Source organism: Amia ocellicauda, chromosome 8, assembly GCF_036373705.1.
Source record: "Amia ocellicauda isolate fAmiCal2 chromosome 8, fAmiCal2.hap1, whole genome shotgun sequence".
NCBI classification, from domain to species: Eukaryota; Metazoa; Chordata; class Actinopteri; order Amiiformes; family Amiidae; genus Amia; species Amia ocellicauda.
Genome location: NC_089857.1, coordinates 30,383,816 through 30,410,231, shown reverse-complemented (window position 1 = coordinate 30,410,231; position 26,416 = coordinate 30,383,816). Strand labels below are relative to the sequence as shown.

General features: G+C 36.0%; 1 protein-coding gene across 1 annotated transcript; it reads left to right on the top strand.

The window, feature by feature from the left end:
* The first annotated feature begins 14,028 nt into the window (after positions 1-14,028).
* On the top strand, positions 14,029-25,359 carry LOC136755278 (protein shortage in chiasmata 1 ortholog-like). Its single transcript, XM_066711746.1, has 5 exons — positions 14,029-14,032; positions 15,261-15,351; positions 16,522-16,697; positions 24,144-24,306; positions 25,215-25,359. Exons 1-5 carry the CDS (start codon positions 14,029-14,031, stop codon positions 25,357-25,359), a joined length of 579 nt encoding a protein of 192 aa, XP_066567843.1.
* The last annotated feature ends 1,057 nt before the right edge of the window (positions 25,360-26,416 follow it).

Here is a 26,416-nt window from a genome sequence, read left to right as displayed (position 1 = left end):
AGGGGTCAGCATGGGCACCCTGACTGATCTGCGGCTACGCAGCCCCATACGCAACAAACTGTGATGCACTGTGTGTTCTGACACCTTTCTATCAGAACCAGCATTAACTTTTTCAGCAATTTGAGCTACAGGAGGTCGTCTGTTGGATCGGACCACACAGGCCAGCCTTCGCTCCCCACATGCATTAATGAGCCTTGGCCGCCCATGACCCTGTTGCCGGTTCACCGCTTTTCCTTTCTTGGACCTCTTTTGATAGGTACTGACCACTGCAGACCGGGAACACCCCACAAGAGCTACAGTTTTGGAGATGCTCTGACCCAGTCGTCTAGCCATTACAATTTGGCCCTTGTCAAAGTCGCTCAGATCCTTACGCTTGCCCATTTTTCCTGCTTCTAACACATCAACTTAGAGGACAAAATGTTCACTTGCTGCCTAATATATCCCACCCACTGACAGGTGCCATGATAACAAGATTATCAGTGTTATTCACTTCACCTGTCAGTGGTCATAATGTTATGGCTGATCGGTGTAAATAAAACAGCCCACTATTGCACTAAATAACATTACACCGTGAAAGTTATCATTCTATATTATATACTGTTTTCAATGTATCTGTTATATATGTACAGCGAGCAACGTTTTGTTTTACAAATACTTGTTTTGCATAATAAGAAGAGACATAGTTTATATAATTATACGACTCAATATATCCTAGTGTATATTAAATAATAGACTTTTGTGGAACAGTCTTTTTCTTGGTAAAAAGTCAGTATTTTTACAATCTATTACATTTATGGTTAAAAGAATAAATAAGTTGTAAATGTATAATTTCAACAATAAATCTCAGAATGGAAGTTCAGCTATTTCTTTGTACATTGAATGAATCATACAATATAACTGTGTTGTGATGTTATAGACATTTTTCTTATAATATCATCTTCCACTTCATATCCAGATGTTGCACTTTCCCTTAGTGCTTATTATGTATTCATATGGCAGCCATATAAGCTTATGATAGTGATACATTCACAGTTTTACTCCAAAGACCCACATTTGTCTGAAACCTGAACATCACACAGAAAACACATTTAATTCTGCCCACATTGTGTGAGGTTTTAGTTTGGTTGTATTTTCGTTCTGACTAAGAGGATATGAGAAAATATTTTGCACAAACATATCATCTTGACCACACAGAGTCATTAAGTCATTATGATCTCTGTTTGTTGTACAATAATGTTGTCTGCACATATCATAGGTCCCTCTCTGGAACAATATAAATATATAAAACTCAACTGTATTATTTTGTGTGCATAAATACAGTGTATTTTTATTTAATTTATTTTACTTAAGCTGTTTATTCTGTGTATTATGATTTTGTCATTTATGATTATTTATGTGTCCATTTATAACATTGTTTTAAAATGTTTTAACAACATCCCCTGGACTCTACACATTTCTGTTGCCACAACATCAATTTGTTCTTCAACATCCTCTGGTTCATGAATGTTCTCTTTATTGCAATGTTGCCACGATGTAATTTGTTTAGCTGGGCATTTATTTGTTTCCAAATCATGAACTTCTGATCTTTCAACACATTCATCCCTCTCTTGAATTATAGTATTTTTCTTTCTCCCAAATATTTGGTTTCACAATGGCCCAAACTTGAGGTTTAAGAGTATTTACATCACAAATACATACATCATTATGAAAAGACCATGAAGTATGTCTAATAATGTTTTTGTATATCACATGTGAGCAAATCTCACATTCTTCACAATATTTTTATTGGGTTCCTTATGGGGGTTGGGGGAGAATATTGCTTACAGACAGCTAGAAATACATATAAACGTTTTCCAGTGACTGCTCAAATGATCCCAAATACATATTAACTTCCTCTTTCTAAATACAAACTACAAAAAATAGCAAGGTCAAAACACAGGAGAGAAAATAATAAGCATAAACAATGAGGGGAAAGAGGAAAGGAAGAGAGAGGGGCACACTTTGTCAATACAGCGCTGCAGGTTGCAGTACATTGCATTGCTATAAGATTGGAGGCAACCTAAATTGATCAACATACAGTTAGAAAAAACAAAGGAAAAACAGACATGCCTTTGAGCTTTGTCAAGAAACCCCTTTTCAGTTTTACCAATTTTAAATAATATAGAAGATCTTTAATCCAGTGTGCATGATAAGGCTTCAAAGCAATAAAATCAAACAGCTTGCCAGCAATGTCTAGGTTATCAGTTTGTAATTTTATTAACAGGGTGTCATTGGGCACAAATCCAGTGAGAGTTGTTATTGGGGAAGACACAAAGGGTATTTCCAAAATTGTAGACGTCTAAAACTGACTCAAAAGTAGAACCAAAATGAAATCAGCCTGTCAAACTGATTACTTCATACATGCACATACTTTATATATACATATTAAGCTTTAACAACAACAATGCTGAAGTTGTGTTTTCAGAATGGAACCATGACTACCAGTCTATGTATTGTGGCACTGAGATCCATCATGGCCTCCTCTGAATCCTGACAGCAATCCCACAGAAGACCTCTGAGATGGAATGGCATAGACAATCTGAAAGAGAACGACTCCTCTCATTGCACTACTAATTAACTCTTTTCCTCTGCCTATTCCAGTCATCAGTCAATTCAGATATAGTAAATGTACAAATCATAATGTATTTTGAAGTACAAACTCTAAATGGAGTTGCATAAAAACAGGTTTCATGTAGCAAGAGATAAATAATATTAAAAGGAAATGTCAGTTCTTGAACAAACAGAAACAGTAATTGCTTTTGTTTATGAATTAATCCCACAAAGCATGAGAGGTTTTAATTATGAACTATTGCAGCATCACAGATGGGTAGGTGGAAAGAAAGCAAAACCTAAGAAAGCTAACAATTTTCCTTGCACAACTAAAATGAAATCAGCCTGTCACAGGCCCAAATCATGTGTAACAGTGTCTCAGGCATGCTCCACATCTGGATATATTTTAGCTCACCTGTTTCTTGACAGATGTAACTGGTGTATACTTGTGAATTGTATTAACCTATGTTGGGCTCAGACTGCTGATGAATGTATTCTGGCCTGAATGGACTCCCACACCTCTAGGAGCTCAAGATGCTTTTGCCCTGTGGTTTTTACTGATGATAAAAGCATTAACTGCATATTCAACAATAAATAAATTGTGGTTTTTTTTATGTTTTTTCTTTTTTTCTTTTGGGGGGTATTCCTAGGGGGCTGCCTTGGTATTAATAGTATTAACAGTCAAATACATCTATTTTAAACCAATTAAAAGTTGTAGTTAAAAGAATTAAACATGGCATGCTACCTCAATTTGCAATAAATTATCTAGATGAATGATGTTATTGTCTGAAAATTAAAAGTATGCTTGCAAATAATTGATTAGTCTCTTTAGAATGCATGAAGCATGCTCCTGGATTTTTCTTTGGGTGTTTTAATTGAAGATAGACCATATGTATTGTCTATACAGGCTTTGCTATGCTTTAATAATGTTTATGATTAAATCTTGGTAATATCTTGACCACACTGTTAGAAGTAGTGTGCTGAAATTCTACTCAAAACATATGCTAATAATACTAACATATTTTACATTCTGTAGACCATGTAAAATACTGTCTCTCCTAATATTTCAAAAAGCACCTGTGTTGAAATATGTTGTTCTCAACCATACTCAGTAATGTATAAAATAACATCAACATATGAGTTATCTAGGAGTTGACAAAGAAATCGACTTATTATACAAATTAGAAGATAAAGGTATACACGATTATAAAAGAATGAAAGTTGTTCCATTTGTCATTGTGGCAAACAAATGACTCATAATCCAGTGATGGCAGCACTATTCCCTGAGCTAATTATTAACTTTGTTTAATGATGGCAAGGGATTGCATGCAATAAAATCCTAGAGAGAATTTTTGTATTTCAACCATTTTGAGTTACTGCAAATTGTTGTGTGAAACTATACCTTTTCTGTTTTTGCTCTGCTACAACACAAAGTTCTGTTTGATTGAGGCACATCTTCAACAATATGCAGCTAACACAGTTGTTTTTCACAATTAACACAAATAACGTAGAAACACACTAGTGAAGAACTTGGGTGATTAGTCATAAATATAGTTGTATACCTGTCTTGCTGGGCTCAAATTATACTCAAAGTAAAATAGTCCATGATAAACAATTAAATCATTAAGGTTTATTTTTGTATAATTACTCCTTGAGGTACATTGATTAAAGCAATGTGGAAAATAATTATGTCGCTCAATGTTCTGAACCCCGTAGGCCAAATATTTAATACAATATTAAAGAAAATAACAGACTCAAAGAAAGCAGCAACCATTACTGACGTCACACAGATATCATGATGGATGACAGAAATGTAGCATTAAGAATCTGAATCACAAGGGAAAGCATAAATGACCTGGATATACAAGAAGCAAGGAATATTTGGGATTTAAGACAAAAACATTAGACTCTTTATTTGGTGTATTTTTGCTGCTACCATGTCATAGATGTACAGGCACAGACTGAGCAATAGTCCTAATCTGTGATTCAGCAGGCCTCAGGACATGTACAGTACTGCCTGGCGAGCAGCTCACCTGTCTTTTTGTATTTCAACCTTACCATTTCATTTAAATATATGTCAAGATGCTTTCAACATTACATTTTGATGTCCCTTTAATTGTGTCCAAATAAATATAAAAGAAAACATCAAGGAAATGCAATGGCAGGGCCTTTGAAACAAAAGTTGGAACAGGGGCAATTTAGGACTAATAGCGATGATATAAGTTGAAATAAGAAGGTGATTTGAAACAGGTGAGGCAATCATGTAATCATCTGACAACAGATGCCTCAGCGAACAATCCAACACTTTGAGAACAACATTCCCCAAAGACAAATCATTAGGATTTTGGGCAATTCACCTTCTACAGTGCACAATAAAACTAAAAGATTCAAGGAATCCGGTCAAATCTCGGTGCGTAAAGGGCAAGGCCGAAAACCACTTCTGAATGCACGTGATCTCCGATCCCTAGTCTTAAAAACCGTCATGAGTCTGTAATGGATATCCTGACATGGGCTCAGGAATACTTTGGTAAACCTTTGTCAGTCAACACCATTCGCCACTGCATCCACAGATACAAGTTAAGGCTTTACTATGCAAAGCAGAAGCCAAACATCAACACTGTCCAGAAGCGCCGCCGACTTCTCTGGGCTCGGTCTCATCCAAGATGGACAGCAGCACAGTGGAATCGTGTTTTGTGGTCCGACGAGTCAACATTTGAAAAAGTTTTTGGACAAAACAGCCGTTGTGTTCTCCGGGCCAAAGAGGAAAAGGACCATCCAAGCTGTTATCAGCGTCAGGTCCAAAAGCCAGCATCTGTCATGGTATGGGGGTGTGTCAGTGCCCATGGCATGGGTAACTTGCACATCTGTGAGGGCACCATTAATGCAGAAAGATATGTACACATTTTGGAGCAACATATGCTGCCATCCAGACGTCGTCTTTTCCAGGGACGTCCCTGTAATAATGTGTTAATAATGTTTTTTCAATATAGTACAGGGTGAATTGAATTTTCAAATGACTCTTTTTTTTTTTTTTTTTTTTGCATTTTCCATACTGTCCTAACTTTTTCGGAATTGAGGTTGTACATCAACACTTTGTTTTTTTGGTTCTCAAGAGTTCATCCATCCATCCATCCATCCATCCATCTTCAAAACCGCTTATCCTGGTGAGGGTTGCGGGGAAGCCGAAGCTAATGTTTTCAAGAGTTATATTTTTATTAGCAAAAGTTCCTAATAGCTGAAATTATAAGGTAAAAAAAAATGTATTGGGCATTTCATTTTGTTCATATTTTACAAGGTAATCATGCAATACAAGGAGATTTATTTTAGCACCTTTTAATTAGCCTGCCTTTGTTATGGTAAAATAAGTAAATGGCAATAATTGTAACATATGCAGTAATAACTGTACCTTAAACAAACAGCCCAAACAGACAGCAAACTCATTTTGCTGAATGTTTGCTTTCCTGTTTGAATACCCTTCAAAGTCTATGCTAGTGACGTTGTCCCTCCACACAATTAGTCCTCTTCTACATTTTTACTAAGTAGAAAACAAATTATCACAACAGAGTATTTGTTTTCTGGTATATACTTTTTATTTCTATAGATCTGAAACTATAAACACCCTATATTTTACCCTATTTGGTGGTATTTCCTCTACATATGACATTCTACAATAATGTATGAATTTGTTGCTTTCAATATATCATCTGTCCTACATTTTGTCTTATATGCCAAATATGACATTTCTTAAATGACCAGAACAACTAAATAGTCCCTTTGCAAACAGTGACATTCAGAATAATGTTTATTTACTTCCCAAAAGTGAACATGAATGAATATCAAGCAAATTATTGAAAGTGTACAAGGGGAAATTAGAAGCAAGTTAAGGCTAAACAATTCTATTCCGTTTCCAAACCAAAATGTTGTGGGGGAAAATAACTGAAATATTCCTTTAATAATACATTCAGTGAACAATGAACAAGATGGCCAGAATGGCTTCTTCTCATTTGTAACATTTTATTTCTACTTCCATGTACTGTATTACCTTTTTCAAATTGTAGCAGCAGCAAAAGGAATTCAGAAAGCCTGAGAAACTATTCAGGACTGGTCAGACCTGACAAATTAAATGCATTCTTCACATGTGCAAAGTTCTACATGCACCTAGCAGGAATGCACATAATAAATAATAAATGTATATACTGAACTTGTGGAAGGAACCTATGGAAACTCTTTAGTTGTTAATATTGTTTCATCATTGTATTTATGTATATACTGTGGAATAAATATTTTTTAAAGGATTGAATATGTTAAAAAGCTTAATATTTAACTGAAAGACATAATACAAAACAATATACATTCTAGTTTTCATTTTGCTAGGCAAGTGGTATGAGGTCAAAGAGAAGTAACCCGAGGAATTCCAACTTCAAACACTAGAAAAAAATATGCTATTAAATGCTAATAAACAAACAAGTGAAATGCACAGATAACTTAATCTATTATTATATGTTCTGATGTTTATATAAAATATTTAGTTCAATTTTCAGGACAAGTTTAAAATATCCCCAAAGTTTATGTCCATCATAGTATAAGCTTTGATTATTACCCAAGGACCAATGATTAGATTAGCAGTTACATTCCAACGGCCCTGGAAAGAGAAAGTTAATCCCTTTAAAATATTTTCCACCATAAAAACATATTGTCAAACTATTTGATTTTAGCTAAACCCTTTATCAAGCCTATTTTTTGGTACAAAAACAACAAACAAAACAAAAACAAAAACAGAGTGTACACACAAATAATCAAATTTTCATGACAATCTGTGTAGTTAAAGACATACATATTTTTTTCTCATACATGCACATACTTTATATATACATATTAAGCTTTAACAACAACAATGCTGAAGTTGTGTTTTCAGAATGGAACCATGACTACCAGTCTATGTATTGTGGCACTGAGATCCATCATGGCCTCCTCTGAATCCTGACAGCAATCCCACAGAAGACCTCTGAGATGGAATGGCATAGACAATCTGAAAGAGAACGACTCCTCTCATTGCACTACTAATTAACTCTTTTCCTCTGCCTATTCCAGTCATCAGTCAATTCAGATATAGTAAATGTACAAATCATAATGTATTTTGAAGTACAAACTCTAAATGGAGTTGCATAAAAACAGGTTTCATGTAGCAAGAGATAAATAACATTAAAAGGAAATGTCAGTTCTTGAACAAACAGAAACAGTAATTGCTTTTGTTTATGAATTAATCCCACAAAGCATGAGAGGTTTTAATTATGAACTATTGCAGCATCACAGATGGGTAGGTGGAAAGAAAGCAACACCTAAGAAAGCTAACAATTTTCCTTGCACAACTAAAATAAATACAGTATTTCAGTATTTCAACATACTCTTATGGTTTGCTCCTGTTAATTTGTGAAGGAATGTGATCCTTTAATTTTTGACAACAAATAAACTCATAATTTCTGTATGCTGAGTGAGCATCCCCTGGTATCCTATGTCTCCATCACTGATCTTTATCAGTGGTCTCCCTGGTTTTTGTACGTCTTAGCAAGGTTTAAAATGATTATCTGAAAAGAGAAACAAAAACATTGCAACAGACTTAATGTTTCTATCTACTCCGTTGTTGTCGAAGAGAACTCCCACTAAGATCATATTATAAGAAGGCCAAAAAATATGTGCGTACGGTGACAGTAAATTGTAATTAAACTGTTTAAACTGGAGTAGCTGACGCTGCTGTAATTGACATCGAACCAATTGGCCAAGTGATACGATGACGTCACCAACATGTACTATATTAAACCGCGGGTAAGCGTTAGGTCTTCAGGAACACCTCGAATTGTGTTGAGGTAATTTTACCTAACAAAATAGAAATGTTTGATTTGATACAAGTCTGTAGTTATTGTTGACAACTGTATACTTTCTGCAGGAGGTGCAGTAGTTGTATATATCCATGTATATCGATCGGTTATGCGCTTTTTAATTCAAAGGTCTGTTCTGTCACGAAGCGCCTACCTGTTTCCTGTTTGCTGTTTCCTGTTTCTAACCAAATAAATCCCCTTTCTTTCAATCGTGTCCATACAAACGTTTATTGCGTTTGAAAAATGAAAACGAGTGGTGTTGAAATGTGCGATTGCAAGACAAAAATTTGCAGAAAGGCACGATCCGTAGGCCTAAATTATGTAGCCTCCATGGTGCTTTTGTGTTAATCAGGTTTCACTTAGATGCACCTAAATCATTTGATGTAGAATAGTATTTCCATCACATCGAATGAATACAAATTCTTCTAATTATTAATCTTTTTTAAACAATTGCAACGTATTTTAAGACATTAACCTTTTCTGAATTGAGGGATGCCCTTCCTTCCTGTATTGTAAACTGTACATAACTAGAGGTACAGTGTGAAGGTCTACAAACATGTATTTTTGTAATTATTTTAGATCAGGAGTTAGACCCATCTTTCTGAATTAGAAAGTGAACAACAACAAGAGCATGTTTTCATCCGTGAAATACCGAGCTGTGGAGTATGTGTGCGAGGTGAGTGAGATTAAGACCTCAGATTGTACTTTCATTGATCTGGACCTGTTGAATAAATGTGTATTGATTATTTGATTAAAGCCAACATTCAGGGGGATTGGTTTCACAGCCGGAAAATATTCCAGTGTTCAACTGCATGAATCAGTTCTTCACATTTTGAATCCAGTGAGGTGAAAACAGACTATTGTGCGCTGTTACAGGGAGCTCCTGGATGTGACCCCAGATAGGTTTATGTCTTGTCTTATTTGTATTGATTTTGAGGCTTCTACAAGACAGAGACTGACAGTCAACTGGCTGGTTGTCCCTGTGCCACAGCACCTGGACCAGACTGATCAATACTCCTACAAAGGGAGTCTGTCAGATGACACCTATAGGAAACCTTGGACCCGAGGTACAGATAGAGCAGAGATTTACAAGCACATTGGTAAAATGGACTAGCATAGTAGATACTCAATTACATTACATGATCTAGACAATATTGTCTGTGAAATGAAAGCAGAGATGGGTCTGCTCTAGTAAATGTGAAATTAGTCAATTAGAAACATGCATCCAAGTCTAAAATGTTCAGTGATGGTCTGATGGCAGCTGTGAATTTAATGACTAAATCACTTGTTGATAATACTTGTTTTTACCTCTGTAATGATTACCTAAATATCAGGAAGGAAAAATGTAAAACCAAGTCATTATGAACATCCTCTAAGAATAAACTGAATTTGGTTTCAGATGTATATAGGTGATACATACAGTGGCTCCAGTAAGTATTCATTTTTTGATACTTTATGTACAACGATATATTGGAGCTACTGCTTAGGTTATGCATGCTGTAACATGTTTAGGTGTCATGCTTTGTGATCATTAAACTTAATGCTTTAAGGAAACTGTGCCTTCAGTAAATTCTTTCCATTTAAGATTGCGGTATCAGTTGCTAAAAGGTATTGTATAGGCTAATGCCAGCATGCCAAAAGTCATCAAGTTTAAAAAAATATTTCCTCCACAATGTACAGATTACAGCACAATGTTAAATAACTTCCTATTAGACAATAAGTCAAATTTCGAAACTTTCAGGATAAATTGACATGACATCAAAAAATGTCACAGAACAAGGTGTAGGTTATATTATTAAAGTCATTTCCCACTTCCTTTTGAAAAGATGATGTTTTTTTTTTCCAAGAAGTCACTACAAATTGAAAGTGTGGATTTCCGGGCTAATCGTCTATCTCAGGATATTTTCTTATTCGATTCTTAATAAGGGACAAACAAACTACATTTACATGAAACAAACAAATCTAAATTTACAAAACTTGTATTTCTACGGTGAATTTCAGAACATGCCTGTATTGTTTAACATTGAATAACAAATGATTTACATTGAGGGACCTGAATGATTGTAATGGATTGTAAATGTATGCTTACACATTAAAAAAATCAGTGGGTCTTTATTATATTTCAAGAATGTATTAGGTAAGCTTTTTTTAAAGTACCCAGGGGTAGGCTATAGTTACCAACACAAAGATGATCTATTAGGTGTTCTGCTTTAGACAAAGACATTCAAATCATAAAATGTGAAAATATATTTTAATCTGAAGAACATTGCTTGAATTAAGATGTTGTGCTTTCTGGTGTATTAAATACTTTTCAGTATCTTCATAGGAACAGTTTTCTAATTTATTCAATGTGTGTTTTCTTTTAGTAAGGTCATAATTATATGACTTATGATTGGGTTGTTTTTACAGGATCAGTTATCTCCACCTGTAAGCTGATCATCAGGGGATCGGTTCTGGATGACTGGAAGACCAGTGGGTACCCAACGGACTTTCTAGAAAAGTAACTAAAAGAAATCAAGATTTTATTAAACTTGACATTTTAACAATTTTCTTTTTTGAGAGATCTCCATGAAATATGTATAATCCTAGACTCTCTCAGCCTCTCCCGTTAAACAAACTTGCCTCTAAATAAAGTTCCTGTACTACATTAATTGTGGTAAACATTACATATAGAATATATAAATAAAATTGGCAGACAATGGCAAAGGGTTTGCCATTTCATAGGAGGTCTTCTCAGGCTAAGGTTTGTGTTTTAACAGTGTGTGCTCTTCATAAATATTTTTTAAAGGATTGAATATGTTAAAAAGCTTAATATTTAACTGAAAGACATAATACAAAACAATATACATTCTAGTTTTCATTTTGCTAGGCAAGTGGTATGAGGTCAAAGAGAAGTAACCCGAGGAATTCCAACTTCAAACACTAGAAAAAAATATGCTATTAAATGCTAATAAACAAACAAGTGAAATGCACAGATAACTTAATCTATTATTATATGTTCTGATGTTTATATAAAATATTTAGTTCAATTTTCAGGACAAGTTTAAAATATCCCCAAAGTTTATGTCCATCATAGTATAAGCTTTGATTATTACCCAAGGACCAATGATTAGATTAGCAGTTACATTCCAACGGCCCTGGAAAGAGAAAGTTAATCCCTTTAAAATATTTTCCACCATAAAAACATATTGTCAAACTATTTGATTTTAGCTAAACCCTTTATCAAGCCTATTTTTTGGTACAAAAACAACAAACAAAACAAAAACAAAAACAGAGTGTACACACAAATAATCAAATTTTCATGACAATCTGTGTAGTTAAAGACATACATATTTTTTTCTCATACATGCACATACTTTATATATACATATTAAGCTTTAACAACAACAATGCTGAAGTTGTGTTTTCAGAATGGAACCATGACTACCAGTCTATGTATTGTGGCACTGAGATCCATCATGGCCTCCTCTGAATCCTGACAGCAATCCCACAGAAGACCTCTGAGATGGAATGGCATAGACAATCTGAAAGAGAACGACTCCTCTCATTGCACTACTAATTAACTCTTTTCCTCTGCCTATTCCAGTCATCAGTCAATTCAGATATAGTAAATGTACAAATCATAATGTATTTTGAAGTACAAACTCTAAATGGAGTTGCATAAAAACAGGTTTCATGTAGCAAGAGATAAATAACATTAAAAGGAAATGTCAGTTCTTGAACAAACAGAAACAGTAATTGCTTTTGTTTATGAATTAATCCCACAAAGCATGAGAGGTTTTAATTATGAACTATTGCAGCATCACAGATGGGTAGGTGGAAAGAAAGCAACACCTAAGAAAGCTAACAATTTTCCTTGCACAACTAAAATAAATACAGTATTTCAGTATTTCAACATACTCTTATGGTTTGCTCCTGTTAATTTGTGAAGGAATGTGATCCTTTAATTTTTGACAACAAATAAACTCATAATTTCTGTATGCTGAGTGAGCATCCCCTGGTATCCTATGTCTCCATCACTGATCTTTATCAGTGGTCTCCCTGGTTTTTGTACGTCTTAGCAAGGTTTAAAATGATTATCTGAAAAGAGAAACAAAAACATTGCAACAGACTTAATGTTTCTATCTACTCCGTTGTTGTCGAAGAGAACTCCCACTAAGATCATATTATAAGAAGGCCAAAAAATATGTGCGTACGGTGACAGTAAATTGTAATTAAACTGTTTAAACTGGAGTAGCTGACGCTGCTGTAATTGACATCGAACCAATTGGCCAAGTGATACGATGACGTCACCAACATGTACTATATTAAACCGCGGGTAAGCGTTAGGTCTTCAGGAACACCTCGAATTGTGTTGAGGTAATTTTACCTAACAAAATAGAAATGTTTGATTTGATACAAGTCTGTAGTTATTGTTGACAACTGTATACTTTCTGCAGGAGGTGCAGTAGTTGTATATATCCATGTATATCGATCGGTTATGCGCTTTTTAATTCAAAGGTCTGTTCTGTCACGAAGCGCCTACCTGTTTCCTGTTTGCTGTTTCCTGTTTCTAACCAAATAAATCCCCTTTCTTTCAATCGTGTCCATACAAACGTTTATTGCGTTTGAAAAATGAAAACGAGTGGTGCTGAAATGTGCGATTGCAAGACAAAAATTTGCAGGAAGGCACGATCCGTAGGCCTAAATTATGTAGCCTCCATGGTGCTTTTGTGTTAATCAGGTTTCACTTAGATGCACCTAAATCATTTGATGTAGAATAGTATTTCCATCACATCGAATGAATACAAATTCTTCTAATTATTAATCTTTTTTAAACAATTGCAACGTATTTTAAGACATTAACCTTTTCTGAATTGAGGGATGCCCTTCCTTCCTGTATTGTAAACTGTACATAACTAGAGGTACAGTGTGAAGGTCTACAGACAGAAGGTCTACAAACATGTATTTTTGTAATTATTTTAGATCAGGAGTTAGACCCATCTTTCTGAATTAGAAAGTGAACAACAACAAGAGCATGTTTTCATCCGTGAAATACCGAGCTGTGGAGTATGTGTGCGAGGTGAGTGAGATTAAGACCTCAGATTGTACTTTCATTGATCTGGACCTGTTGAATAAATGTGTATTGATTATTTGATTAAAGCCAACATTCAGGGGGATTGGTTTCACAGCCGGAAAATATTCCAGTGTTCAACTGCATGAATCAGTTCTTCACATTTTGAATCCAGTGAGGTGAAAACAGACTATTGTGCGCTGTTACAGGGAGCTCCTGGATGTGACCCCAGATAGGTTTATGTCTTGTCTTATTTGTATTGATTTTGAGGCTTCTACAAGACAGAGACTGACAGTCAACTGGCTGGTTGTCCCTGTGCCACAGCACCTGGACCAGACTGATCAATACTCCTACAAAGGGAGTCTGTCAGATGACACCTATAGGAAACCTTGGACCCGAGGTACAGATAGAGCAGAGATTTACAAGCACATTGGTAAAATGGACTAGCATAGTAGATACTCAATTACATTACATGATCTAGACAATATTGTCTGTGAAATGAAAGCAGAGATGGGTCTGCTCTAGTAAATGTGAAATTAGTCAATTAGAAACATGCATCCAAGTCTAAAATGTTCAGTGATGGTCTGATGGCAGCTGTGAATTTAATGACTAAATCACTTGTTGATAATACTTGTTTTTACCTCTGTAATGATTACCTAAATATCAGGAAGGAAAAATGTAAAACCAAGTCATTATGAACATCCTCTAAGAATAAACTGAATTTGGTTTCAGATGTATATAGGTGATACATACAGTGGCTCCAGTAAGTATTCATTTTTTGATACTTTATGTACAACGATATATTGGAGCTACTGCTTAGGTTATGCATGCTGTAACATGTTTAGGTGTCATGCTTTGTGATCATTAAACTTAATGCTTTAAGGAAACTGTGCCTTCAGTAAATTCTTTCCATTTAAGATTGCGGTATCAGTTGCTAAAAGGTATTGTATAGGCTAATGCCAGCATGCCAAAAGTCATCAAGTTTAAAAAAATATTTCCTCCACAATGTACAGATTACAGCACAATGTTAAATAACTTCCTATTAGACAATAAGTCAAATTTCGAAACTTTCAGGATAAATTGACATGACATCAAAAAATGTCACAGAACAAGGTGTAGGTTATATTATTAAAGTCATTTCCCACTTCCTTTTGAAAAGATGATGTTTTTTTTTTCCAAGAAGTCACTACAAATTGAAAGTGTGGATTTCCGGGCTAATCGTCTATCTCAGGATATTTTCTTATTCGATTCTTAATAAGGGACAAACAAACTACATTTACATGAAACAAACAAATCTAAATTTACAAAACTTGTATTTCTACGGTGAATTTCAGAACATGCCTGTATTGTTTAACATTGAATAACAAATGATTTACATTGAGGGACCTGAATGATTGTAATGGATTGTAAATGTATGCTTACACATTAAAAAAATCAGTGGGTCTTTATTATATTTCAAGAATGTATTAGGTAAGCTTTTTTTAAAGTACCCAGGGGTAGGCTATAGTTACCAACACAAAGATGATCTATTAGGTGTTCTGCTTTAGACAAAGACATTCAAATCATAAAATGTGAAAATATATTTTAATCTGAAGAACATTGCTTGAATTAAGATGTTGTGCTTTCTGGTGTATTAAATACTTTTCAGTATCTTCATAGGAACAGTTTTCTAATTTATTCAATGTGTGTTTTCTTTTAGTAAGGTCATAATTATATGACTTATGATTGGGTTGTTTTTACAGGATCAGTTATCTCCACCTGTAAGCTGATCATCAGGGGATCGGTTCTGGATGACTGGAAGACCAGTGGGTACCCAACGGACTTTCTAGAAAAGTAACTAAAAGAAATCAAGATTTTATTAAACTTGACATTTTAACAATTTTCTTTTTTGAGAGATCTCCATGAAATATGTATAATCCTAGACTCTCTCAGCCTCTCCCGTTAAACAAACTTGCCTCTAAATAAAGTTCCTGTACTACATTAATTGTGGTAAACATTACATATAGAATATATAAATAAAATTGGCAGACAATGGCAAAGGGTTTGCCATTTCATAGGAGGTCTTCTCAGGCTAAGGTTTGTGTTTTAACAGTGTGTGCTCTTCATTGAATTGATGTAATCTGAGTGGATTACACAGCCAAACTCCTAAGCAGCATTTCCACATTCTTAAATCATCAGCTATTGCATTCTGGAATGTGAAGTTCATCTTCGTACAAGAGATGATACACATCTTACTCAGTTGTTTTGCATTTCTGATTGGAGGACTTTAATACAACTTTAGTGACATCATATCCTTGTTAAATTTGGGTTTGAGTTTGAACATTCTGTTCCAAGAAATCTCTGCATTGTTGTTGCTTTGGGTCTAACGTGCCGCTTGACATAGAGGGGGAGAAATGTATTGTTTGAGATCTTATTCATTATCAATGTAATTTGGGCTTATTCTGGCACTGATATTGGTGGACAATCTGTGAATCTAACATGGCCATCAGATCGTTTACCACTCCATTGGAGCCAATTGGCAACATCACATTTTGAAGCAAATTTAAAAGGCTTAAGATCGGCCTCTCTTCAGGGTCAGATTGTACCCATGTGAATATTACCCCCTTTTAGATGTTGACAGATTTCACGTGAAGCTACTAACAATCAGCCTAGACACTACAATTACTGAAGCACTTGGGCTTTAAATGCTATACTTGTGTTTTACCTATAATCTTGCATCATAGCCTCTTTTTCACTTTCATTAAATAAGCTTTACATTAGTTTTATATTAGGTTAACATCAAATGCTTTCAATTATCTTTTTTAACCAACATGAATCATAGCACTAAGCAGAAGCTAAATATGGGAAAACAAATATTTGTGATTTAAATTTGTTAAATTATAAACCCTCGCAACTCCTTGTGACATTAGAGATCTATTAGGTTTGCTCTCTTATTCAGGACGATGTACCCTGTCAAGTGATTTTAGGCTTTCAGTAGACTAGACTGTTTGTCTTCTTTTCCAGGATAACAACATCTCTTGTACAAGTTAAAGGTGAAAGAGTGGAAGTGGTGCTCAGCTCTAACCCCACTTCTCAGGCTGATATGGACCTGGGAGAGGCCTTGTGGCTCCTAGGGGAAGCTAGAGAGAAGACAGGGGACATCCTCCAAGAAGAATCCTTCTCAAAGTCTTCTTGGCAAGGTGAAGGTAGTCTTGTGTCTTCTAAAGATGTTCAAGAGTGTAGGGAGAAGAAAGGAAATATTCTGCAATGCATTTCCTAATTTCTCATCCTCATTTCATAGTTGTCGCACAATTCTTTACCTGTGTCCTGCAGGATGTTCTGTACCAGGTATCAGCGTCCTGCACATACTTCTGCTATTCAACTTTTCTTGCCCATTCATTTATTGTCTAGCAGATATTGTCACAGGTAATAGTTTCCAATAGAAACTGCCAGTGGTAATTTAACATTTTAACAGGCATATAACTATGTTTTATCTAATTTGATTCTTTCAGTTTTTACATGTGTTACAAAAGTTATATTTTAGATATATACTTACACCGATCAGCCATAACATTATGACCACTGACAGGTGAAGTGAATAACACTGATAATTTCGTTATCATGGCACCTGTCAGTGGGTGGGATATATTAGGCAGCAAGTGAATATTTTGTCCTCAAAGTTGATGTGTTAGAAGCAGGAAAAATGGGCAAGCGTAAGGATCTGAGCAACTTTGACAAGGCCCAAATTGTGATGGCTAGACGACTGGGTCAGAGCATCTCCAAAACTGCAGTTCTTGTGGGGTGTTCCCGGTCTGCAGTGCTCAGTACCTATCAAAAGTGATACGTAACAAGTCTGATCAATGGAGGCCCCACCTCGCAACTTACAGGACTTAAAGGATCTGCTGCTAACGTCTTGGTGCCTTGGTGTCTAGTGGAGTCCATGCCTCGACGTGTCAGGGCTGTTTTGGTGGCAAAAGTGGGACCTACACAATATTAGGCAGGTGGTCATAATGTTATGGCTGATTGGTGTATTTTAGTTTTTTTACCATACAGATTTACATATTTAGTAATATATATGAAAACAGATAAAGACAGAAAGTTATTACAATGCAATAATTTAACCCATGTAAACAAAGTGCTTGCTGTTGGCCATATAGAACATTGTTTCAGTTCCTGTTAAACCATAACTGACTATTCAGGAGAGTTTTGCCTTCAGGTGACAAGAGCTATGCAATAGCCCAGAAGGTCAGTCTGTGTTTAAGTTAGCTCAACTCAGAGAACATGCCATGTTAAACATTGAATACTGTGCATTTTTTTCCTATTACATGGTTAATTTAATAATGACCCCCATAATTAACATTAATAGATTCACAGTTGTGTGTGGGCCTTTCGACACACAAAAGTATTATCCACCCTTGGATATTTCACAATACAGATTTCCTAAATGATACATGAGTAAATCCTTGCCCGTTTCCCATTATCTGATTCTTTCACTCAGTGCTGTGTGTGTTGAAATTACAGGCACTTCCCAGATAAACTCAATTAGTTAAACAAATAACTGAATCTTACTGCACCCATCTCATTAGACACCAACAGAGTGCTTTATCACACACATCATAGTACTGTGAAGTACAACCTTGGAACATATGAGTAGTAGCATTTGTTGATGAGAGATCACTGGTTACCTAGGAGGAGGGAGTGACTTAAAGTTGTGGAATACAGATGTGAGCAGGGAACACCGAACACAAAATCACTAAGAAACAAACCATAGCACTTTTCCTAGTCCTTAGAACTGATAACTTATGTTGTAAGTCACCCTGGTTAAGGGCATCTGCCAAGAGATAAAAATAATAATAATAATAATAATAATAATAATAACTTTTTTTTAAAGGTTACATTGTAAAGCCTCTTCAGTTTTTGCAAATAAAAACATTTTCTGACATTCAGTTACAAATAAAAATACATGTCATAGTTCAACCTAAGAAGATGTCTTTCCTAAATTTCTCTTCTGAGTTGGTAGAGAAATAAGAGATACTCATGAAGGTCACATTACAGTTTCTGTAGGTCAAGATTTGAAAAGACAGTGACAGAGACAGTGAGTTTTCCAGTTGTGTAAAGTAGGTAATTAAGTTGAAAACTTTTTAAATCTAAATTAAATGGAAATAGATTTTCAGTTGGTTTTGGATCACTTGTATCTAGTGGGTAACACATTATTCATAGCTAGGTTTCAGCATTAGATCTCTTTAATTTCTCTGAAGAACAGGAACAGGATCTTGGTAAGATCTTTTTTTACAAATAAACACTAACAGCGTGCTTTAAAACTTGGTTGGCCTATGCAAAAAAGTGTATTGTGAAAACCTGCAATAGCAATGAAACTTGGTGTACATGCATATGGTAGTCAAACTTTCCATCCAATATCATATAGCCCTTTTGAACACCTAGCAGCTTCACACAGCTATGTGTATTGACTTTCCCTGCATGCAAGTCATCGTGGGCACACTCATTTGCCCTCTTGTGTGTACTGTTGTTGTGTCCATGGGGAATTTGTTCTCTATGGTCCCATTTGTATACATACTGAATGTCATTGTTTATTAAATGAGCACTACGGTGTGACAGTAACAAAAGAACCCTGTTATTATTATGATTAGAGTAGCGTTGCATGGATTTCCACAAGGAAAGGTTATCTGAAAATGCCTGCTCCTATTGTATGTAGATGTATCTCATTGCAGGTGACTCATGCCATCATACCCCCTTAGCTGGCTGTAACATAATCAACAAATCTAAGCCCCTTCTACATCTTTCCTCCCCCTCGATAATTACTGGGTTCTTGCCATCCTAGTTACTGTGTATAGAGACCTCAGACAGGACAGGGCACTCCACAGGAGATTGTCTGTGATCTTTCTACTGTGTAACTAAGAGCAGGAGATACTGTGGATATGGGAGTTTCACCTTTAAGGACATGTTGTTCTCAGCATAGACACATTAAATTAATACTTGCATTATGATGTAATAGTAAGAATGTCTCACAGCAGCTTTTGTAAAGTATTGGGAATAGTAATGTCTTACATTGTGCTTTTATTCTTGCAGTAAAAAAAGATAAGACAACATATATATATATATATATATATATATATATATATACACTCACCTAAAGGATTATTAGGAACACCTGTTCAATTTCTCATTAATGCAATTATCTAACCAACCAATCACATGGCAGTTGCTTCAATGCATTTAGGGGTGTGGTCCTGGTCAAGACAATCTCCTGAACTCCAAACTGAATGTCTGAATTGGAAAGAAAGGTGATTTAATTATGAATTAAAGCAATTTTGAGCGTGGCATGGTTGTTGGTGCCAGATGGCCCGGTCTGAGTATTTCACAATCTGCTCAGTTACTGGGATTTTCACGCACAACCATTTCTAGGGTTTACAAAGAATGGTGTGAAAAGGGAAAAACATCCAGTATGCGGCAGTCCTGTGGGCGAAAATGCCTTGTTGATGCTAGAGGTCAGAGGAGAATGGGCCGACTGATTCAAGCTGATAGAAGAGCAACTTTGACTGAAATAAGCACTCGTTACAACCGAGGTATGCAGCAAAGCATTTGTGAAGCCACAACACGTACAACCTTGAGGCGGATGGGCTACAACAGCAGAAGACCCCACCGGGTACCACTCATCTCCACTACAAATAGGAAAAAGAGGCTACAATTTGCACAAGCTCACCAAAATTGGACAGTTGAAGACTGGAAAAATGTTGCCTGGTCTGATGAGTCTCGATTTCTGTTGAGACATTCAGATGGTAGAGTCAGAATTTGGCGTAAACAGAATGAGAACATGGATCCATCATGCCTTGTTACCACTGTGCAGGCTGGTGGTGGTGGTGTAATGGTGTGGGGGATGTTTTCTTGGCACACTTTAGGCCCCTTAGTGCCAATTGGGCATCGTTTAAATGCCACGGCCTACCTGAGCATTGTTTCTGACCATGTCCATCCCTTTATGACCACCATGTACCCATCCTCTGATGGCTACTTCCAGCAGGATAATGCACCATGTCACAAAGGTCGAATCATTTCAAATTGGTTTCTTGAACATGACAATGAGTTCACTGTACTAAACTGGCCCCCACAGTCACCAGATCTCAACCCAATAGAGCATCTTTGGGATGTGGTGGAACGGGAGCTTCGTGCCCTGGATGTGCATCCCACAAATCTCCATCAACTGCAAGATGCTATCCTATCAATATGGGCCAACATTTCTAAAGAATGCTTTCAGCACCTTGTTGAATCAATGCCACGTAGAATTAAGGCAGTTCTGAAGGCGAAAGGGGGTCAAACACAGTATTAGTATGGTGTTCCTAATAATCCTTTAGGTGAGTGTATATATATATATATATATATATATATATATATATATTTATATATTTATTTATTTATATAACGCACTTACATTCATTTAAATCAATCTATTATTTTTTATCAGAATCTACACACAAAGACAAAAAGGTCTGCTATAAAAAAACGAATAAGAACATATGAAACATTATTCAACACAACCAACAATGCTTGCTATTATGATTGTACGTGGCTTAAAAGGAAGTGGTACATATGAAATAGAATTATGATTGACTTGCAAAATTATGCAAACTTCACCTAAATCTCCCCAGTGTCTTTATGCTGAAAAGTTCAAAATCTTAGTTTATATTATATTTATTAGCAGGCACCCTTATCCAGGGTGACTTACAATTGTTACAATGTGACACATTATATTTACATACAATTAACACACCTGCTTTTGTTAAGCAACCTTGTTAAAATACCATGCTCAAAGGTACAGCAGCAGTGTCCCCCACCTGGGACTGAACTCATGATTCTCCCCAGAGCCCTAACCAGTATTGCACACTGTTGCCCTATTTCTTATCTATTTATTTATTCTTTTGAGCTGTTTTGATGATAAACAGTCTAAACAAGCCACTTCTGTCCATCCTTTTAATATTTTATGACCACACCCATTTGTCTGTCTTTAATATCTCACTATTTGTTTTAGTTTAACTGTTACTTTTACACTATGCTTGGCACTATCTTTGAATAATCTCATTTGGATCAGTCTACCAGCATACCTGTCCTTGATGCTGTAGTATTTGCTCAGTGTGACCCAGCTATCATTGGTGTTAGATGATTGATGTTCACAGTTTTATTGCATGCAACTGTCACAGTTTATTAATGATACAAGGAACTTTTAAAGCTTATCATTATCAACCTGATAATGCACAAATTCTGATGTGCTGCTCATATAATGATGAGAACATTAGCCTCTGGACTTTGGCATTTTGCATCCCTATGTCATTTCTCTGTGACATATACAAGCAATTCAGTTTTCATCTGCCTAATGAAATTCAACAGAATGAAAAACTGTTCAGATTCACCTTTACTGTTGTCAGTGCTTTTTTTTTAAGTATAATTTATTAAACAGTATCAAATTGTTTAAAATTATAAATTGCACAGCATCAAATCACAGAATGTTAGCAGTTTTTAGATTACCAAGGCCTTTGACAAAATCATAAACTGGAATTACAGCTTGATGACATATACCAACAAGTTTCAGTACAGCAGATACGATCTTGCGATTACTATCTGTATCCAAACCACTGTATAACAGGTTTGACTTTCATCATCGTATCCACCCCTACTATGTAAAAATTTGATGACAAATCTTAAATAAGGAGCAGTAACAGCAATTAAGCTTTATTTGATTCAAACATGAACGAGTTAATCCATTAATGAGCTTTCAGGGTGCACAGGTTAAAGAACATGAAATCATGTTATTCAATCTTTGTTCAGGTTTTTTTTTTAATGAACAAAAAAAGCTACAACATAAGTTATATTCCAAGACTATCTACCAATGTTTTAGGAAAGGAGGAAGGCTGGGCTCATTCTGACTGCCTCCACCCATCCCAGTACCTGTTTTTCTTGTACAGTAGTAGTGTAGTTAGGAAAGAGCCCTTGTAGTATTCTAGTAACAGACACAAAGCATTAGAATGAAACTGGGTTTGACAGTCACTTGAGTAATGCACAGAAGGCAACCACAAGTTGTGTATCTAAATGGGAAAAAAACAATGAGCAAATCAGCCCTCTGGGATGGTATGCATGAGTCAGCCTCCTCAAAGGAAGCCCAGCCTTTCTCAGAGTTCTCCATGTGACTGGAAAGACTTTTGCAGCTGCACCTCAGACAGACGTGCCCAGCGATGACATCACTGCCCTGTATGCTAATCGTGACCTCTGTTGAGCAGCAGCCGACTAGGTGAAAGTATAATGACTTCAGACTCAAAGGTTCCTATAGCAGCCTCATCACCTGACATTTGTTCCTTTGCGTTGGGCACTTTTGAATGTATTTCTTATTTAGTAAACCTGCATGTTTGAGTTTTGGGTTTTTTTACAAGAAGCTTGGCAATTATTCTGACAAGAGTTCCTAAAAGCTAAGAGTGCTTCTACTGTATTGCCAAAAGTATTGGGACACAAAAGGAGATGTGACACCTCTCACAAGGTATCTCTTAATCTTTTCATGCTTTTATTATATAAAAAAGGAACAAGGTTAAAAAGGGCAAGGATTTGGCACAACAGCCTTGGCAATCTATGTTTTGGCAACAGAAAAATATCTTAGAAACAGCTGTTAACCGTTTTGTAATAGGTTCTGACCTTAAAGAATGATTCAGGGATTATCTTTTTCCTATTTTATAATTATGATAATTAGGACCTTGTGAATCTTATTGTGACATAGTTAATAGTGCAGCAAGTAGAAGTTGATCTCTTCATTCACAACAATTTTCACACACCCTTGGACTATTTACAGTGCCGCACCGCTCCCCAGTAGCATCCAATCGCCGATGGGATGCATTACAATCTGACATTTCTAGGGTTTTGAGTGTTCTTTCTTTGTACAATATTACGCAGTCTCATATGTAGGCTGTTGATTGATACTTATATTTATTGCATGGTCTCTGGTTCATTACTTTTTAAGTTAATTTTGCACTCAACACCAGTGACTAAGAAAAACTTTCACTGTGTGTCATTCGACTGCAGCTATTGCAAACAATGGATACATTAAGCTAAACTTAGCCTTGGGTTAACACAGCTATTTTGCTATATTGGAATTAATGCGCTTAGTTCTGCTACATTTGATTCCTCGTTTGACTTCATATTCAGAAAGTATTTCTTTACCAGGCATTAAACTGCAGGCCCTGTCCAAACTGTGGAAATGAAAGATCTTATGGCAGGGGTTATAAAAAAAACAAAAACAGGATTGCCTACAGTGCACCCAACCTCCCTCTCAAGTATTTTCTGCCCCAATTGTTCCTCTGCTTTTGCTGTTAGTGCATAGTGTGCTGAACCCAATCCCAGACTTGACAGTACATCAGAGTCTGAATGTTGGGTCTATGTTGTCATGATCTTTGGTTGTGAGGAATACTTGGACAGTTATACATGTACGTTGTTGAAGTTTAACCAGAGCTTCAGCAGTAATGCAAAACAGCTAGCACTTTATTATTCTAAATGTTATGGCCTACTGTATACATTTAAAGCACATTTCTCTGGTGTTTATCGGAAGGCAGGGTTAACCTCAACACATTCTTCCTCCTTTGCTGTTGTTACTGTAGATCTGTTTGTGCAGGAGGATGTGGTGTTCGCCGACTGCTTGGCCAAGTTCAGGAGACAGATGCCAGAGCTGTACTCTCTGCTGGCCCGGCTGCGGACTGTGTGTGTGCCCGATCCGCTGCTTAATGCCACAGGGGAACCCTTTAGGGAGGACATGTTTTTCAGGTAGCACCTTGGATGATAGCATATGGGTCCCCATGACTTCTTTATGTTTCATGTGCATAAAATAAGAAAATCAACAGACTTCTTTTTGGTTATCTGTTTGTTGTGGTCATTATAAACTGTTTGTTGCTGTCCATTTTTTTCTGGACAACCTAACATTCAACTACATTCAACACCTCAGAGGAAAATGAAGGCTTTAAAGTCACCATATTTTGCCCCACCCATTTATCTCTCCATTTTATAAATCTCACATGAATACAAAATGTAGTTTCATACTGAGAAGCTGCCTTCACATTGTATTTTTAAATGGGACATTGCCACGCCCACTGATACTCTTTGTATCTGTACAGCTGCACATGTGATACAGTGCAATGTGTAATACAGCAGTGAACTTTTATAAACCTCAGTGCTTCACAGCATACTGTGTTACTAAGCATTCATTTTCATTTAAGCTGCCCTTTTATTTCTTTTTGAGTGGATTTAACAATGTGCCATACTGAACAGGGTTACTTCAAATGAAAGCATGTTTACTGTGCAGTGTAGGTTATTGCCAGTAAATAGCGCTCAACATTCAAGTTATTCATGTTCATGTTAGAAGGTGATTAAATGAAATGCACATGGCATCTCAAAGAAACTTAAGCAGATATTATTATTGTTGTTGTTATTATTATTTATCCAGTGTGACTTACAAGGTTTATACAAGTACATTACAGTATTATTAGTAAGGAATACTATATTTAGAACAGTAGTATGTAAATACTACACTGCATTACACATGTGCAGTTGTATGGATACAAAGAGTAACACAAGATTACACTTCAAAAGTCAAGAGGGGTAGCTATATCCCAGGCCTTGACTCTCTCTGCTCTAACAGTCTTGATTTCTTTCAACTGTGCTTCTGAACTTCACAGATGCTTTGTGCCTTTTGAAGAGACCCTGGGCACAGACACAGAGGGACAAGTGCAAGATCAAAGAACTGAGGAGTTCGGAAAAGTTGCAGTGCTGAATGAAGAGGTACTTCAAAGCACTGCAAATAGAAGTAGTATAATCATATGAGTGTGTTGTAGTGCAGTACCTAATGGCACAGGGCCATAGACTCCTTACAATCTGTGATAATGATGTATTGCCTATTCTGTTAGGGGTGCACCCATAGAAACATAAGTCTGTAATAATTATATTCATATAGCCTATTCTGTTTGGGGATTTACCCATAACTACTTAAATAAGAAGACGAAGAAGAGGAAGGGGAACAATAGAAATATGCATAATCAAATGTAACTGCAAATTATAAAAATAATGAAACACCAATGGCCTATTAAGGAATAGCCAGTTGAAACAGAAAATTATATCGTAGAGAAAGTACAAAATACAAATAAACATCTTGTTGGCGTACTGGCATTTTTAATCAAATCAGTAACACTTGGTTATGTTAGCATGTATATCTTCTTGATAGTGCACGCACTGGTCTCCTGTGTGTGTGTTTATGTTGTTGTTATTGTACTGTATCAGAGATGGTGACAGATCACACATACAACTTAAGATAACTGTTATAAATTCTTAGAAATAGAAAACCTGTAGCTTTTTACCCCTTGCATTGGTAGCATTGATCCACAGAAGTCAATATTTGGCACAGGAGAGAGACACACCAGCAGTTGCAGTACTACTGTTAATAAACAGGGCATACTTGTGTGTTCCCAGTCTTTGATGTTACCCTTTGAGTTAGATACCTGTAGTCCCTGGCAAAAAGACAGGGCCCTTTCCATCAGGGAGCTTTGTGATGCCTTAGGAGTTATTCCTGAGTTAACAGTGGACGAAATGACATCCCTAGAGATCCTTAGACAAGGTAAGTCTCACATTACAAACTATACATCATATTCATGATGTACATATTCATGTAATTACTGTGTGGATAATGTGTTCACATTGTCCTTTCTCAGCCTGAATACATTTTCCATTGAGTTAAGCACAGATTACTTGAAATGTGAATTGATACACTTCCTAATTTCCATTCTATACAGTACAGATGAGTTTCTCTTTTCCACACCACAACTGGCTCTTGCTAGATTTGCAGCTATAAAGATGCATAGGAAGTTTACAAATAGGGAACAAATAG